At 36.9% G+C, this 16,674-nt stretch overlaps 2 protein-coding genes across 2 annotated transcripts in view; one reads left to right on the forward strand and one right to left on the reverse strand.

The window, feature by feature from the left end:
* The window catches only part of ANKAR (ankyrin and armadillo repeat containing), a 105,928-nt gene that overhangs the window by 74,470 nt on the left and 14,784 nt on the right, over positions 1–16,674 (forward strand). Inside the window, exons 17-20 of the mRNA XM_049887668.1 lie at positions 10,779–10,937; positions 11,617–11,734; positions 13,752–13,861; positions 15,682–15,878. Coding sequence (XP_049743625.1) covers positions 10,779–10,937; positions 11,617–11,734; positions 13,752–13,861; positions 15,682–15,878 — 584 coding nt within the window. The remainder of the gene's footprint in view (positions 1–10,778; positions 10,938–11,616; positions 11,735–13,751; positions 13,862–15,681; positions 15,879–16,674) is intronic.
* Positions 15,829–16,674, reverse strand: part of OSGEPL1 (O-sialoglycoprotein endopeptidase like 1) — a 38,592-nt gene continuing 37,746 nt past the window's right edge. Inside the window, exon 9 of the mRNA XM_049887662.1 lies at positions 15,829–16,405. The gene's annotated coding sequence lies outside the window, so the exon portion shown is untranslated. The remainder of the gene's footprint in view (positions 16,406–16,674) is intronic.

Genomic DNA, 16,674 nt, shown 5'->3' on the forward strand with positions numbered 1-16,674 from the left:
AAACGGTTTTTAGACCACACCCTCAAATTACCATCAAATCTTCTTCATGGTGATATTTAAATGTCTTAAGAAATGTAAAACATCTCATTGTAGGTCATTAGTCTGAAATGATGCAATAATAACCCCCTGCCATTGAGTTAATTCTGATTCATAGTGGTCCTCTATGACACAGTAGACCTGCCTGATAGGGTTTCTGAGGCTGTAAATCTTCAAGGAATCAGACTGCCACCAGACTGCCACATCTTTCTTCCACAGAACAGCTAGCCGGTTCAAACCAGCAACCTTGTGGTTAGTAGCCAAGCACTTAACCACTGCTCCACCAAGGTTCCATTGACACAGTGATACTGCTCCATATTTTTCATGGAGTCCCTGGGTGGTGCAAACAGTTAACATGCTCAGTTGCTAACTGAAAGGACGGCAGTTCAAGTTCACCCACAGGCACCTTGGAAGAAAGCCCTGGTGACCTACTGCAAAATCAGCTACTGAAAACTCTATGGAGCACAGTTCCAGTCTGACACACATGGGGTCGCCATGAGTCGAAATCAACCCAATGGCAACTGGTATATTTTTCATGGTTGTTCCAGTTCATCTGTGAAATGCAACAACTTTAATACCTGTTAAAGAGCCATAAAGCAAATCTCTTCTGTACTGGATGCATAAAATCTTTAACCTAATTTTATGCCCTTTCAATCCTCAACCATCCACTCTTCACTTTTCACCCTACATCCTACAGTGATGCTTCTCAAACTATTTCTGATGAAGGAATAGTTTGTTTTTTTCCCCTCCCAATTTGTTATGGAGAGATACCAGTTAACAGAAAACAAAAAGCACTTTTTTTTACTTTGAAATAATTTTAGACTTTCCAAAAATTTGCAAAAATAATGCACAGCTCTGGTGTACCATTTATCCAGCTTTCTAAATATCAACCTGGAAATTAACATTGATACAATACTTTTAAATATCTACAGAACTTATTTAAAATTCACCGGTTTTCTCAGAATCCCACATTACATTTAGTTGTCATGTCTCCTCAGTCTCCTTCACTCTGTGAAGTTCAGTCCTTGTCTTTCATGATTTTGACATGTTCAACAAGTCAAGGCCAGTTATTTTGTTGAAAGTCCCTCAGTTTGAGTTTTTGATATTTTCTCATGATTAAATTGAGGTTATGTATTTTTGGCAGAAATGATGTTTTACCCTTCCCACTGCATTATATCAGGGGATCCATAATGTTGATGTGTCTCAGTACTAGTAATGTTAACTTTGATTACTTGGTTAAGGTGGTGTCTGTCATATTTCTCCACTATAAAGGTATCACTTTTCCCTTTGTAGTTAACAAGTATCTTGAGAGGAGACACTTTTAAACTATGCAAATATTCTGTTATGCATCATACCCTTGCCCACCAATTTCAGCATCCATTGATGCCTGTAACAATTATCACTGTGGTGGTCTTGTCTAATGGTGATTTTTAAATTTTCTTTCTTCTACATTTATTAATTGGTATTAAACTGTATTGAAGTGCTGTCCTTTTAAATGCTTATTTCTCAGTTTCTATTATCCTGTCCTGGGTCATTTTGTGGACTGCTACTGCTCCGTGTGCCACACTTAGAATAGCACTACTCTAAAGCAACTCAGGAGCCTTTGTTGTCTTCAGTGCATTTAAAAAAAAAAAAAATTTTTTTTTTTTTTTTTTTTTTTTTTTTTTAGCAAACAGAAAATTGTCAGCTCTTTCTCTTCAAGTTTTGGGAGATTTTAGAGTGAGAAACAAGGGTTGTCGTGGTGAGAAATAAAGTCATTATTTAATTTTTTTAATACAGGATTTTACTTTAATGTGGTACACAAAGAGATTGAGAAATGTTGCTGTAATAGTAAAAGAAATAATGTGGCGAGAAGGCTGAACTCTTAACTCATTAGCTCTCTAAGCCACCTTTTTTCCTCTACTCTGTTCCTTACACATTTTACTCTGTTTCTTTTCTTCTACCACACATCCTTCCCCTCTCAACCATTCTCCCTTCCCTCCTAGTCTGTTACACCCTGCTTTACTCTCAGGGCCCTACGTTTGGCTCATACATTCTTGTGAATCAGTTCTACAGATGTAGGGAGCCTTAGAGAACTAGAAGCCTTAAGGATGAACCAAAGGGTTTATCTGGTCTTGGTCAAAATTTTCAAATCTAAGAATTATCAAAATGATGAAACTTGAGTTAAAAATCTTCTAGAATTTCCTATAACTGCATCAAGTTCATCCCAAGCTAGCTTGTCCCTTCAGACTGTAGAGGAAGAATTGAGTCTACCGTGGTCCTTAATTAAATCTATAGTGGGAGACTTCAGAAAACACTGACCTGTTTCAGAAATTAGAGGGGTGGGAAGGGATGTTCAGCAATTAAATATGTCATTGAGTGAATAGCTATCTTATGAATGACAGGAATAGGATAAAAATTAAGTACATTAATCCAGATTTCTGAAACTCCTAGCCACACTGGATCTTGTCTAAAAAAGGATGTTACTTTTTTTCATCGTACTTGAGATGAAGGTTTACAGAACAAACTAGCTTCTCATTAAACTAGTACACATATTGTGTTGTGACATTGGTTATCACCTCCAGGACATGTCAACACTCTCCCTTCTTGACCTTGGGTTCCCTATTACCAGCTTTCTTGTCCCCTCCTGCCGTTTCCAGTCCTTGCCCCTGGGCTGGTGTGTCCCTTTATTCTCATTTTGTTTTATGTGCCTGCCTAATCTTTGGCTGAAGGGTGAACATCAGGAGTGACTTCAATACTGAGCTAAAAGGGTATCTGGGGGGCTATGCTCTTGGGATTTCTCCAGTCTCTGCCAAGCCAGTAAGTCTGGTCTTTTTGTGTGTGATAGAATTTTGTTCTACATTTTTCTCCAGCCCTGTCGGGGACCCTCTTTTGTGAACCCTGTCAGAGCAGTTGATGGTGATGGCTGAGCACCACCCATTGTGCTGGACTCAGTTTGGTGGAGGCTGTGGTAGTTGTGGTCTTTCCCTTCTATCTTTTGTTTTCTTCATTCTCCCTTGCTCCCTACGCCCAAGACCGCAGTCGCCCCAGCCCTAAGCCCAGTAATTTGGTCTCTCAGGGAGTTTGGATGTGTCTGTGGAGCTTCTATGACCTTGCCTTGTACAAGTTGTGCTGGCTTCCCCAGTATTGTGCACTGTCTTACCTTTCATCAAAGTTACCACTTGTCCACTGTCTATTTAATGTTTTTCCATCCCCACCCCTCCCCTCCCTCATAACCACCAAAGATTGTTTCTTTTTGTGTGTAAACCTCATGGGTTTTTATAGCAGTGGTCTCATACAATATTATTCCTTTTGTGATTGACTTATTTCACTCAGCATGGTGCCCTCCAGATCCATCCATGTTGTGAGATGCTTCGCAGATTCATCATTGTTCTTTATCATTGCATAGTACTCCACTGTGTGTATGTACCATACTTTGTTTATCCATTCGTCTGTTGATGGGTATCTAGGTTGTTTCCATCTTTGTGCTATTGTTGCAATGAACATGGGCGTGCATATGTCTATTCATGTGATGACTCTTATTTCTCTAGGTTATATTCCTAGGAGTGGGATTGCTGGATCATATGGTATTTCTATTTCTAGCTTTCTAAGGAAAAGCCATATTGTTTTCCAAAATGGCTGTAACATTTTGCATTCCCACCAGCAGTGCATAAGAGTTCCAATCTCCCTGCAGCTTCTCCAACATTTGTTATTTTCTGTTTTTCTGATTGTGCCAGTAATACTGAGGTGAGATGGTATCTCAATGTGGTTTTGATTTGCATTTCTCCATAGGGTCGCTATGAGTCACCATTGACTCGACGGCAACAGGTTTGGTTTTTTTGGTTTTAATGGCTAGTGATCACAAGCATTTCTTCATGTGTCTGTTAGCCACATGAATGTCTTCTTTGGTGAAGTGTCTGTTCATTTCCTTTGCCCATTTTTTAATTGGATGATTTGTCTTTTTGTCACAGAGGTGTTGGATTTTCTTGTAGATTTTAGAAATTAGACCTTTGTTGGACTTGCCATAGCCAAAATTTTTTCCCCAGTCTGCAGGTTCTTTTTTTATTGTTTTGGTGAAGTCTTTTGATGAGCTTAAGTGTTTAATTTTTAGAAGATCCCAGTTATCTAGCTTATCTTCTGGCATCTGTGTGTTCTTAGTTATGGTTCGTATCCTGTTAACGCTGTGTATTAGGGCCTCTAGCATTATCCTATTTTTTCATCTACAATCTTTATAGTTTTTGGTTTTATATTTAGATATTTGATCCATTTTGAATTAGTTTTTGTGTATGGTGTGAGGTATGGGTCCTGTTTCATTTTTTTGCAGATGAATATTGAGTTTTGCCAACACCATTTGTAAAAAGACTAACTTTTCTCCATTTGATGGACTTTGGGTGCTTGTGGAAAATCAGGTGACCATAGGTGGAAAGATTTACATCTGGGCTCTCAATTCTGTTCCATTGCTGAATGTATGTTGTTGTACCAGTACCAGGCTGTTCTCACTACTGTAGCTGTATGGTAGGTTCTGAGGTCAGGTAGCATGAATTCTTCTACTTTATTCTTCTTCAATACAGTTTTACTTATTCGGGGCCTCTTCCCTTTCCATATAAAGTTATTGATGAGTTTTTCCATCTCTTTAAAGAATATTGTTGGTATTTGGATAGGGATTGCATTGTATTTGTAGATTGCTTTGGGAAGAATTGTAATTTTCACAATGTTGAGTCTACCTATCCATGAGCATGGTATGTTTTTCCATTTATGTGCATCTCTTTTGGTTTCCTGCAGTAGTGTTTTGTAGTTTTCTTTGTATATGTCTTACACATCCCTGGTTAGATTTATTCCTAAGTATTGCATTTTTTAGGGGCTATTATAAATGGTATTGTTTTCCTGATTTCCTTTTCATCATTCTCTTTATTGGTGTATAGGACTCCAACTGATTTTTGTATGTTTCTCTTGTATCCTGCAAATCTGCTGAATCTTTCTATTAGTTCCAGTAATTTTCTCATGGAGTCTTTTGGGTTTTCAATGTACACTATCATATCATCTGCAAATAGGGAGAGTTTAACTTCTTCATTACCAATTTGGATGCCCTTTCTGTTTCTTGCCTTATTGCTCTAGCTAGGACTTCCAGGGCAATGTTAAACAGGAGTGGTGATAAAGGGCATCCTTGTCTTGTTCCTGTTTTCAAGGGGAATGTTTTCACCCTCTCTTCATTAAGAATGATGTTGGCTGTTGGGTTTGTTAGGTGTCCTTTATTATGTTGACAAATTTCCCTTAAATGCCTATTAAGAGTTTTTATCAGGAATGGGTGTTGGACTTTGTTGAAAGCCTTTTCTGCATTGATTGAGATGATTATGTGATTCTTTTATTTACATGGTAGGTTATGTTGATTGATTTTCTAATGTTGAACCATCCTTGCATACCTGGTATGAATCCTCCTTGGTCATGGTGTATTAGTTTTTTTGATATGATGCTGAATTCTACTGGCTAGAATTTTGTTGAGAAGTTTTTAATCTATATTCATGACAGATATTGTTCTATAGTTTTCTTTTTTTATGGTGTTTTTGCCTGGCCTTGGTATCAGGATTATGTTGGCTTCATAGAATGAATCTGGAAGTATCCCTTCCTTTTCTATGTTCTGAAATAATACTGGTCTAAGCTCTTCTCTGAATGTTTGGTAGAATTCTCCAGTGAAGCCATCTGGGCCAGAGCTTTTTTGCTGATGTCCTCTTTGGGAGTTTTTTTTTTTTTAACCTTCTAGGGGTCTGTTCAGATTTTCAACATCATTCTGTGTTAGTTCTGTTACACAGTGTCTTTCTAGAAATTTGTCCATTTCCTCTGGGTTTTCAAATTTGTTGGAGTATAGTTTTTCATAATACTCCGTTATAATCCTTTTTATTTCAGTTGGGTCTGTTGTAATGCCCCCCATTTCATTTCTCATTTGCGTTATTTGTATCCTTTCCTGTTTTTCTTTTGCCAATTTGGCCAGTGGTTTGTTGATTTTGCTGATCTTTTCAAAAAACCAACTTTTGGTTTTGTTGATTCTTTCTATTGTTTTTCTATTCTCTATTTCTGCTCTGATCTTTATTATTTCCTTTCTTCTGGTGGCTGTGGGCTTCTTTTGCTGTCTGTTCTCTATTTGTTCAAGTTGTATAGTTAATGTTTCAATTTTGTCTCTTTCTTTTTTGATGTGTGCATCTGTTGCTATAAACTGACCTCTGGGCACTGCCTTTACTGTGTCCCAAAGGTTTTGGTATGATGTGTTTTCATTCTTGATTCTAGAAATTTTTTGATTCCATCTTTCATTTCTTCTGCTACCCAGTGGTTTTTAAGCAAGGTATTATTATTCAGTTTCTGTGTAACTGATTTTTTTTTTCCTTGCTCTTTCTGTTGTTAATTTCTACTTTGATGGCACTGTGATGAGAAAAAATGCTTTGTATTATCTCAATGTTTTGGGTTTTGTAGAAGGTTGCTTTGTGGCCTGAGATGTGCTCTATTCTGGAGAATGTTCCACGTGTATTCGAAAAGAATGTGTACTTTTCAGCTGTTGGGTGGAGTGTCCTATATATGTCTATGAGGTCAAGTTGGTTTATTGTGGCCTTCAGATCCTCTGTATCGTTGTTTTCTTTCTAGATGTTCCGTCCTTTACCGAGAGTGCTGTGTTGAACTCTCCTCTTATTATCTTGGAACTGTCAATTTCTCTTTTCAGTGCTGTTAGAGTTTGTTTTATGTATTTTGGAGCCCTGTCATTGAGTACATAGCTATTTATTATGGTTATGTCTTCATGGTGGATTGTCCCTTTAATCATTATATAATGCCCTTCTTTGTCTTTTATGGGATTTTCTTTTAAAGTCTATTTTATCTGAGATTAGTATTGCCACTCCTGCCCTTTTTTGGTAGCTATATGCTTGATATATTTTTTTCCATCCCTTGATTTTTAATAAATTTATTTCTTTGCTTCTAAGGTGTGTCTCTTATAGACAGCATATTGACGGGTCCTGTTTTTTTAAATCCATTTTGTTACTCTCTGTCTCTTTATGGGTGCATTTAGGCCATTTGTGTTCAGTGCAAATATTAACAGGTGTGAGTTTATTGCTGTAATTTTTTAGTTTTTTTTTTTTTTTTTGTGGCACTGACATTTTCTTTATTCCTCTTACTCTCCTGTGCTGAATTCCTTGTTTGTGGATTTTATTTTTCCATTTCTTTTGTTTTTGTAGGTTTTGTGTTTACTGAGACTTTATGTTTTTCTTCTTTACTTTGATGAGCAGGTTTGTTAACTTTGTGCTTACCTTGAAATTTATCCTTATTGGGATGGTTAAGATTGTGTGTCAACTTGGCTGGGCCACGATTCTCAGTGTTTATATGTGATCACCCCTACGATGGGATCTGCTGTGAATAGCCAATCAGTTGAAAGTTAGGTTTCCTTGGGCGTGTGGCCTGCATCCAAATATAAGTGTACGTTCTGGCTTTTGCCTGCTCTGGATCTTGCAGTTGCCTCCTGTGCATCTGACCTCCAATTCTTAGGACTTGAGCTAGCAGCTTCCCTGACAATCTTGGGATTTGTCGATCATCACAGCCTGTGAGCAAGAGTCCTGCTCTTTGAACTCCCAGTCTTGGGTTTGCCAGCCCCTGTGGCTATGTGAATCAGGAGAAGCCTCTATCCTGATCTCCGGACTTGGAACATTCCAGCCTCTATAATCTTATGAGCTGTTTCCTTGATATAAATCTGTATACATTTATATGCTTTACTGGTTTTGCTTCTCCAGAGAACCCAGCCTAAGACACTTATCTTCCTAAGTTTGAACCACTCTTTAATTACTTGTTACCACCTTGCCTTCCTCTCCATTAGGAAGTTCTATACCTACACCATTTATTCCCCCTTTTACTGTTCTGAAGTTGTTGTCATTTACAGATTAACTTCTCTAGTTCCCTGTTGTAAATCTTTTAGTTTGGATTAATCCTTGAAACTAGATTTAAAAAAAGGAGAAAGGCACACACAGCTACATGGTCAGGAGAAAGAATGGAAGGAATGTAGAGACAAGAGACTGAGAGGGAAAAAAAAGGATGCCAGCTGGTTGAGAAGAAGGAAAGAAAGGAAGTTAGAGAGAGACAAGAAACTGAGGAAAGAAAAAAGGGGAAAGAGAAAAAAAGAAAAAAAATGCCCCAAGGGAGCCCACCGGAAGTGTGTCCCAATCTGAGTGGTGCTGCACAGCCCGTCCAGAAGGAGCAGAGATGGCACATAGTGCCAAGTGTTCAGGAGAAGCGTAAGGAAGGGAGGTGCCTCTGTCTACAGCATCATGTAGGCCGGTTATATGCTTTTAAAAATTATAATTATCATACTATAAGACTAGAATGAATTATGTAAAATAGAGTAGTATCATTTTCACAAGCCAGATAAAATTAGTCTTACTATTTCAAAATCACTGTTATTCTACTCTTATTTTAGATCTATAACCTAATTAATTATAAATACACTTCTAAAGAGTTTTTAGTAAGCACAAATAATGTGCACTCTTCTCCCATTCATAAATCATAGTGGGTTTAAAGGGAAAATAAGCAACCAGTGGGTATAACCACTTTGGCAGGTGAGTAAATGGATGGATGTATGAAGTAGGCAGTTGACATTTAGGGAAAAATGGATGGAAAAATATGCCCTTCCTCAAGGATTAATTTTTAGCCCTCTGGACTGAGGGTAAGCAGATCTGGTTCTAGTCCTATATTTGATACTAGCTGGTAGGTATATTCAAGCTGCGGGATTCATTTTGGAACAGAACCAGCCACTTTACAAACTAACTTATTTATTATAGATGTCCACGGCAATAATGCAGGAGCAAAACTTACATGGAAAACAAGCAGAAATGGGTCAGAGAGTCCTAGCATACCTCTCCCATTTCTCTCTACTTCACCTTGACACACAAGGTGTCTTCCTTTGGTCCATTTCCATTTACTATTCTTTCTTACTTGGGTCAAGGCTCTATTTTGCTATCAGTCAACTCACCCTTTTCCATGACTGAGACCTGATTCCCTCTCCCTTTGTGCCTAATATTTTTTTTCTTCCACATGGCCAGGTGGCTGCTTTGTATAATAAGTGTTAAAGTTAAGGATTAGAGAAGGTAAGGGGCCCAGAGACTTAGAAATACTTGGACTCTGAGTACCCACTGGGGAGTGGATGGATAGTGGTGCACAGAAGTACACAGACCTGTATACAACATAAAGATCCTCTGAGGGCGAGTAGCATGATTTTTCTGGCTCTGTATTATGATGGTATTACAACTAAACAATCTACCTGGTCTTCAGGTCCAATTCAACTTTGACCCCAGCACTTCCTAAAACACTCTTTTGACTCACTTCATCTCCTCTTTGGTCCTTACACTGTAGCCAGTTTCACTTAGTTTTAGGTTCCTACCCAGTAGTCAGTTTAGGATGTAACTGTTCTCTAATTATTAACTACTGTGAAAATGTGCCTTCGTCACTCTGAAACTTCTTAAAATGCCACACAGAAACACTTTGTCTTAGGAGACATAGATGGGTAAGACTTCCATTTTCTTTCTTTGAGTTTCTGAGGTGGGGGGGCGGGGTTCTAAGAATTCCACCTGAACAGTCTATTCTCAATGAAAACATTTGTCTGTGGATATATGAAGAAAGCACCTGAGTAAAATTTACAACTTTACTACTAAATCTGAGTGGGGGCAAAAAGTATACCCTTTATTGAAATGCCATTTACACACATGCACACACACACACACGCCTGTATGTGTGTAATTTTTATTATAAAAAAATTTCAAACATATATGGAATTAGAGAGAGTAGCGTAATAAAATATTCCCATCACCCAACTTCAACAATTATCAATTCCTCATGGCCAATCTTATTTCATCTATATATTCCCTCACACCCCCTATATTATTTTTGAAGCAAATCTCAGGCATCATATCATTTCACCTTTAAATATTTCAATATGTACATATGGCATTTTAATGTACTGATTAATAGTTGCAGAAGAAAACTCACTAAGTTTAATGGTTCTCTTTCTCACTCTCTCTTTACTACACTATTCAAATAAAATGTTAAAAATAAGATTTTATATTTTGGGTCTTTCTGGAAAATCTACTGTATTCGTACAGCTTTGGAAAGCTGTTGGGGACCCTCTATTGTGATCCCTGTCAGACTCTGAGGGAGAATTGGCTTTTCCTGTTTGCCCAGTCCCAAAATGTTAAAATTTGAATTTAGAAAACAAATTATCTTCTTTTAGTCCTTCTCAGAGTACAGTACAATAAAAAAAATTTTTTTACAGTACAACAGAATTCTACAAATGAACTTATTTTAATAAACAGTACAGATCATCTCACATGTATGAAATTCCACATACAACATGATATTCAAGGGAAGCTTCAGAGATTTTATCAACTGTACTTTTAAATGTTGAAGTGCAAATAAAAATATGTTGAAACAAATTTATTGAGGGTTAACGACTTTATGGAGTTTCCTGTTAACATTTAGGTATTCGTTTGCATAAGCAGTAACCAAACATTCCCAATGAGAGTTAAAATGCTTTTTTCTTCTCCCTGCCATTACAACCTAATTCTCTATTTCATCTGTTCAATAACATTCTGGGGTAATTCTCTTATGTGTTTTCCTCAACAATGTGAAGTTTTAGTCCCAGAAATAAAAATGTATCTTAATGGATAAGAATTCAAAATCTATGACCTTAGGCAACATGATAAGCTAAGCAAACTAAAGATAATGCATGTTTCTCCTATTTCTAGGACATTTGTTTAAGAGCAGGCTATGCGTTAACCCTTTTTGCCTTCAATAATCGTTTTCAACAATACTTAATACTGGAAAGTGGAACAATGACAATATCTATTTTTGAACCTTTTCTTGAATCAACAATTGAAACTGAGAAGGCAATGGCAGCATTTCAGGTATAAAATCAGATGTTAAAACTTCAAATTTATAAATTTTTTTTTTTAGTGAAAACTTAAAAATTACAAAAATTTGGGGGTCTAGAAACATGTTTACTGATTTGCAAAATTCACATGTATTTTTCACACCCTCGTTCTACCTCATAAAAACTCCATTAGTGATAAGGATTTCTTCATTTACCCACAATTTTACAAGTTACAAGGCACTTTTACCTTTTTATCTCATTTGATGCTTACAACAGGCAGGTAGTTAATTTTCATCACCCCCATATTACAAGGAAATAGGTAGAAGAATATTTTAGTATTTAAGACAGGTTTTCTAACTGCAAAATTTTAGCTAAGTACACTGATTCTTCAACCCTGTAACAAATACATGTTCTGAGTTCTTCTTAGTTGTATTATCTTTCTCTTCTTTTTCTATCTATGTCCTATGTACCCAATACTTCAAGGTTGCAAAAGTTGCATACATTATAGGAAGAATACGGCCTACTATGGCCATTGCAATGACCAGATAGGGACAAGTACTCTAAGCACCATTCCTAGTCACTGACTTTTACTGAATCCCACCAAATACCCTCCAGAGAAGTATAACCAAAAAAAAAAAAAATTACAAAAGCTTAATTGGAGAAGCTGAGCAGAAGATACTCAATGATTCTATGCTTTTTTTTTTTTTTTTCAGATTATTGTATTAGCTAAAGTCATTATAGATGTGGACCACATTGCTTTGTCTGCAAGAGGTGTTAATATTTTAGTTGATAGTCTATATTCAGATCAGGCCAGTACTACTGTCTTGACAGGTAAGGAATAGCAAAGCTAATTGTATCCACATAAAACTATTTTTTAAAAAAGAATTTTTTTTTTTTTTTTTGTAATCTAAGCAATAAAACTATAAGCCTGTACTCTATCATGCAGTTTGGAGAATGAACTCATGTAAGCATTTCCACAGTAAGTCTTATGGAACAATGGGATTCTACTCTGTACCCTGAATAGCAGCAGAGTAACTTTGAACATAGCCTTTTTGCTTTCCTAACTACTTTTTTGAACACCTATTTTTCTAGTATATAAAATGATGATTCATCTCTGAACTACCAACAATAGAATTAGCACACTGATTTATTCATTCAGTAGTGGTGGCGGATTTATACTTACTCTGTCTGGCTTCCCTTTGACCAATTGTACACATTTTGCTAAAAGCTAGAGTTCTCCATGTTGCTACGGAACATAACAAAGCAAAATTGTCCAGCAGAGTTGTTGACAATGTTAATTGTGTAAGTACATGAACTCCAGACCTAACCCTCTAGCTAGCTAGCACATAATAAAAAAACCAAAAAAACCCATTGCCGTCAAGTCAATTCCGACTCACAGCAACCCTATAGGACAGAGTAGAACTGCCCCATAGAGTTTTCGAGGAGCACCTGGTGGATTCGAACTGTCGACCTTTTGGTTAGCAGCTGTAGCTCTTAACTACTATGCTACCAGGGTTTCCACAGGTAATCAATAATAGTTGTTAACTGACTTGATTTATCACTAAGAAGCATAAAATAATGTCAGAACCACAGCCATACTACTACTGCCAAAAAATAAGGTATGTGTGCTAGTTTGTTTTTCAACTGAAATGCATCACTGGAGCCAACAAAGGAAGCTCCTTACTGCCATAGAATTACATTTTCATGAAGTATATTTACTTGACATGAAAGAAAAAATCAATCAAATAAAAACTTCTGGTGGACATGAGCTAGGAAAAAAACTTATGTTAAAAAAAATTATTAAACATATTTCCCTCTAAACTATATCCTACAATACATATAATTGTAGTGGGTTTAAATTTTACTCCATTAACTCTTATGTGACAAATACAATATTCTACTAGTTTTCAAATATTAATTTTCCCAAGCTGTGGGGAATTAAATCTCAAAAATTATTAGGGATTTCTTTTCCCCCCCACCTCCAGAGTCATATATATCTCCAGCATCATATGCATGTCTGGGGTATTTCAGGCAAAGTGGGACATTTAGGCCTAAGGTATACTGTGAAATAACTGATGTGTTCATTGTTCAAGTCGACATGGTTCCCAGAAGCGGCTCCAAATACTCGTTTAAGAACTATAAACCACTGTCTACTCCTTTGTCTTAGATTCTTAGTCTCAGACTCCTTTTTCCCCATCCCCAGCTAGGTCACCTTATTATTCTTCATCACAAAACATTTCTTCTTATGAGAACTTCAATGATCTTAAAATTCAATAAGCAATATACTGTTTGATTTTTAAATCAAGCCATTTGAACTGCAGAAAGGACATATTAATTTTTCTTATAGCAGTTCAATCATTATGTTCAGAGTTGGGAAAAAAACCTCAAAACCTCAAAACAAATTACCTCCTGAATCTGTGGGACGAAGAAAATCTCTGACTTTTCACTCCCATATAAACCTATTTGGAAACCCTGGTGGCATAGTGGTTAAGTGCTATGGCTGCTAACCAAAGGGTTGGCAGTTCGAATCCGCCAGGCACTCCTTGGAAACCCTATGCGGCAGTTCTACTCTGTCTAGGGGTCGCTATGAGTCAGAATTGACTCGACGGCACTGGGTTTCGTTTCTAGTTATAAACCTATTTAATTTTTACTGTTTACCACAGAAGATGAAACCATAATCTTGGGGAAAGTTTATTCTCTATTTAATACATACAGGCTTTCTCAGCACTTCATTAACAGAGATGGCTTGTAATAAAAATTTTTAATAAAATGTACAAATAAAGCACAGTGTATCAGTTTATATCAATTTAATAACACAAGCATTGTTTTCTTGCTGTTTACTTTATAGGGAATTTAATAGCCAGCCTGGCTCATTCTAGAGCTGGTATTCCAGAAGCATTTACCACATTAGGGACAATCCAACGGCTGTGCTATCATTTGTACTCTGAAAAAGAAGAGGTAAAAACAAAGAAAGCTCATTCTAAAATTGAATATGCTAAAAATATAATTTGCCCCTCACTTCTGTGGGCTTATTTCTTCACCGGTTGGTTGTATTATATAGTTCATGTTACACTGACTTAAAATTACATGATTTTTCTAGTACTATTTTTTTTTTTTTTTTTATTAGTTATGTCTGCCATTCATAATTCTGGCTCCCACAAAAAGTACTTGTTTTATCTTCGAGTTAAAATTAGGATTTAATTAAAAAAGCAGTGTAATACAACAGTAATTAAAGTTTTCAAAATGAAATGCCTATTCAAATAGTCTCCAAATTAAAAAAGACAAAACTCTACCAAATACAGTCATTTATAATGCTGAAATTAAATTCAATTTACAAATAAGTACATGGGTTATACAAATTTTGGTCTGAATCAAAGTAGAATTCATAGCACAGTTTTTCTTAATCTGTCATGCAGGGATACAGGTGAGGGCATGAGAAGGAGGCTATGCTGAAATAACAGTGGTTTGCCTCTGAGTTTTCCCCAAAATCTAAGACAGTGTTTCTGAAACTTTTGGGGACATCAGAATCACTTGGAGGGCCTGTTAAGATACAGATAGCTGGGCATCATTCCCAGAATTTTTGATCCAGGACACCTGAGGTGGGCCCTAGACTTTGCATTTCTAACAAGTTCCCAGGTGATGCTGAAGCTGCTGGTCCAGGGACCACACACTTAGAACCATATACAACAGCTAGATGCCAGTGTAAAGACCAATATGTCAACTCTCTGGCACCCTGCCATAGACCTGATTTATGTGCATTCTATGGACTGTTTTATGCCACCAACTATCAAGTTACCTAAGAACTTCCTATGAATAACTTAACTACTTCAGGGCCCCACGCATAGGGTACTGCCTTCAAAGATTAAAAGCACTCTTTCTTGAATCCTGTGGCCTGATACTTGAGCTTTGTTTTTGCCAGTGGAAATGTGAGTTGCTCTCCTCATTTTCAATCAGTTTTATTCTATAGTCTGTTCCCTTAGTCCAATAGTTTGCAACCATGGTTTCCTATTACCATTGCCCGGGCAGTTTTGAAAAATTCCCACACCCAGGACGTACCCTAGAATAATTAAGTCAGAATTTCTAGGGATGGGGCCCAGGCATATGTAATTTTCAAAGCTATTTAGATGATTCTAATGTACCACCATGATTGAGATACACTGCCTTAGTTTCATACAGGGCTTTGAGCCAGTCTGTTCAGGTTCAACCCCCTGCTGAGAATTTACATTTTGACCCAGATACGTTGAATTAGAATCTACAGTTTAACAAGATCCCCAGGTGATTCTAAGGTACAACTTCCTGGAACTTGTTACAAAGTACAAATTCTCAGCAGGGGTTCAAACCAGAATGAGCTGGTTTGAAGTCCTAGTTTCACGTAACTCAATGGTTCTTACTCTGGCTGCATATTAGAATCATCTGTGGCACTTAAAAAAAAAAAAACAGATGCCCAGGTTCTACTTTGAGAGATTCTGATTTAGTTGGGTGGAGTCTGGGCACCTTTTTTTTTTTTTTTTTTAATTAAACTCTCCAGTTGATTTTAAAATGCAGACAAGGTTGAAAACTACTAAAAATCAATGGCACTTAACAGTCCTCTCTATATAATTCTATATAATGGCTCTTATGCTTTCATCTATAGTAGACTGGCATTGGCTGGTATACATAACTGTCGTATCTACTTATCTATAGAGACTTTCCAATGAAGTATCTATTGAGAGTGTTGGGTTGGACATTTTAAGAACAAAGCCCAATGGTTAAGAAAGAACTGTTTCTTCTTCCTTTAGGTTCGTTCAGCTTGCTCCTGTGCTCTTGGCTACTTAACTTACAACGCAAATGCTTTCCGAATCCTATTAAAGGAATGCAGGAATAAGCCTAATCAGTTCATTCGTATAAGAAATAACATCAGCAGAGATGCAAGTATTAACCCTGCATTTTTAAAGGAATTTGAGATGCAACAGAAAGTGGGACTTCCTTCCTTAAGGTATTGTGCCTATATTTGATGTTGTAGTGAAACTAGTGACTGTCAGAGGAGCTTTTACATTTTTTAAGTAAGATCAAACAGGGGAACTATCCTTGATATGAATATATGCCCTGCATACCAGAGGATAAACTTCATTCTAAATGTCCCTACCAAAACCTGTTTTTATTCCAACTCAGTATCAGAATTATGGGTACAGACAAGAATACAACTAGATCAGGGGGATCCTATCTGGCCATGATCATTCACATTTCATAAAAGTTTTTGGGAGACTAGCTGCCTCTAACTTTGATGCAGGAATCCATTTTTTCAGTGGACTGTGGCACATTTGAGAATTCTGAACGAACTAGGAGTGCTACCGTGACCTTGGTATCAGAAAGTTTCTCTGGAATTGATCCAAAGCTAAGCCAGACTTCCAGGGTGGAAACAGGGCCGAGTCATACCAAGTGGCTGGAATTTGATGAAATTTCCCAGGCATTTTATCAGAGTATTTTGCCTCAGTGTTGTACTTTCATCCTGAACTTAAATCTCTGAAAAAAAGGGGGCAGAGAAGAATTTCCTTACAATGGGCATATTATCTCTTCTTCTGTAGATGTAACTGAATTACATATAGCAAGTCTTCCTGCAAGTAGCGATAGTCATAAATAGGAAATACAACGAGGCAAGCGTTTCACTATATACTCAAGACGTATTACTAATGCTATGATAATAGGAGAGAATAGAATCCAATAGTGTATCATGATAATATAAATCAATTTTAAGCATAAAGACAATGTACATCTTCAGTCACTTTAATTTT

The sequence above is a fragment of the Elephas maximus genome, chromosome 6 (genome assembly GCF_024166365.1).
Source record: "Elephas maximus indicus isolate mEleMax1 chromosome 6, mEleMax1 primary haplotype, whole genome shotgun sequence".
Classification (NCBI taxonomy): Eukaryota; Metazoa; Chordata; class Mammalia; order Proboscidea; family Elephantidae; genus Elephas; species Elephas maximus.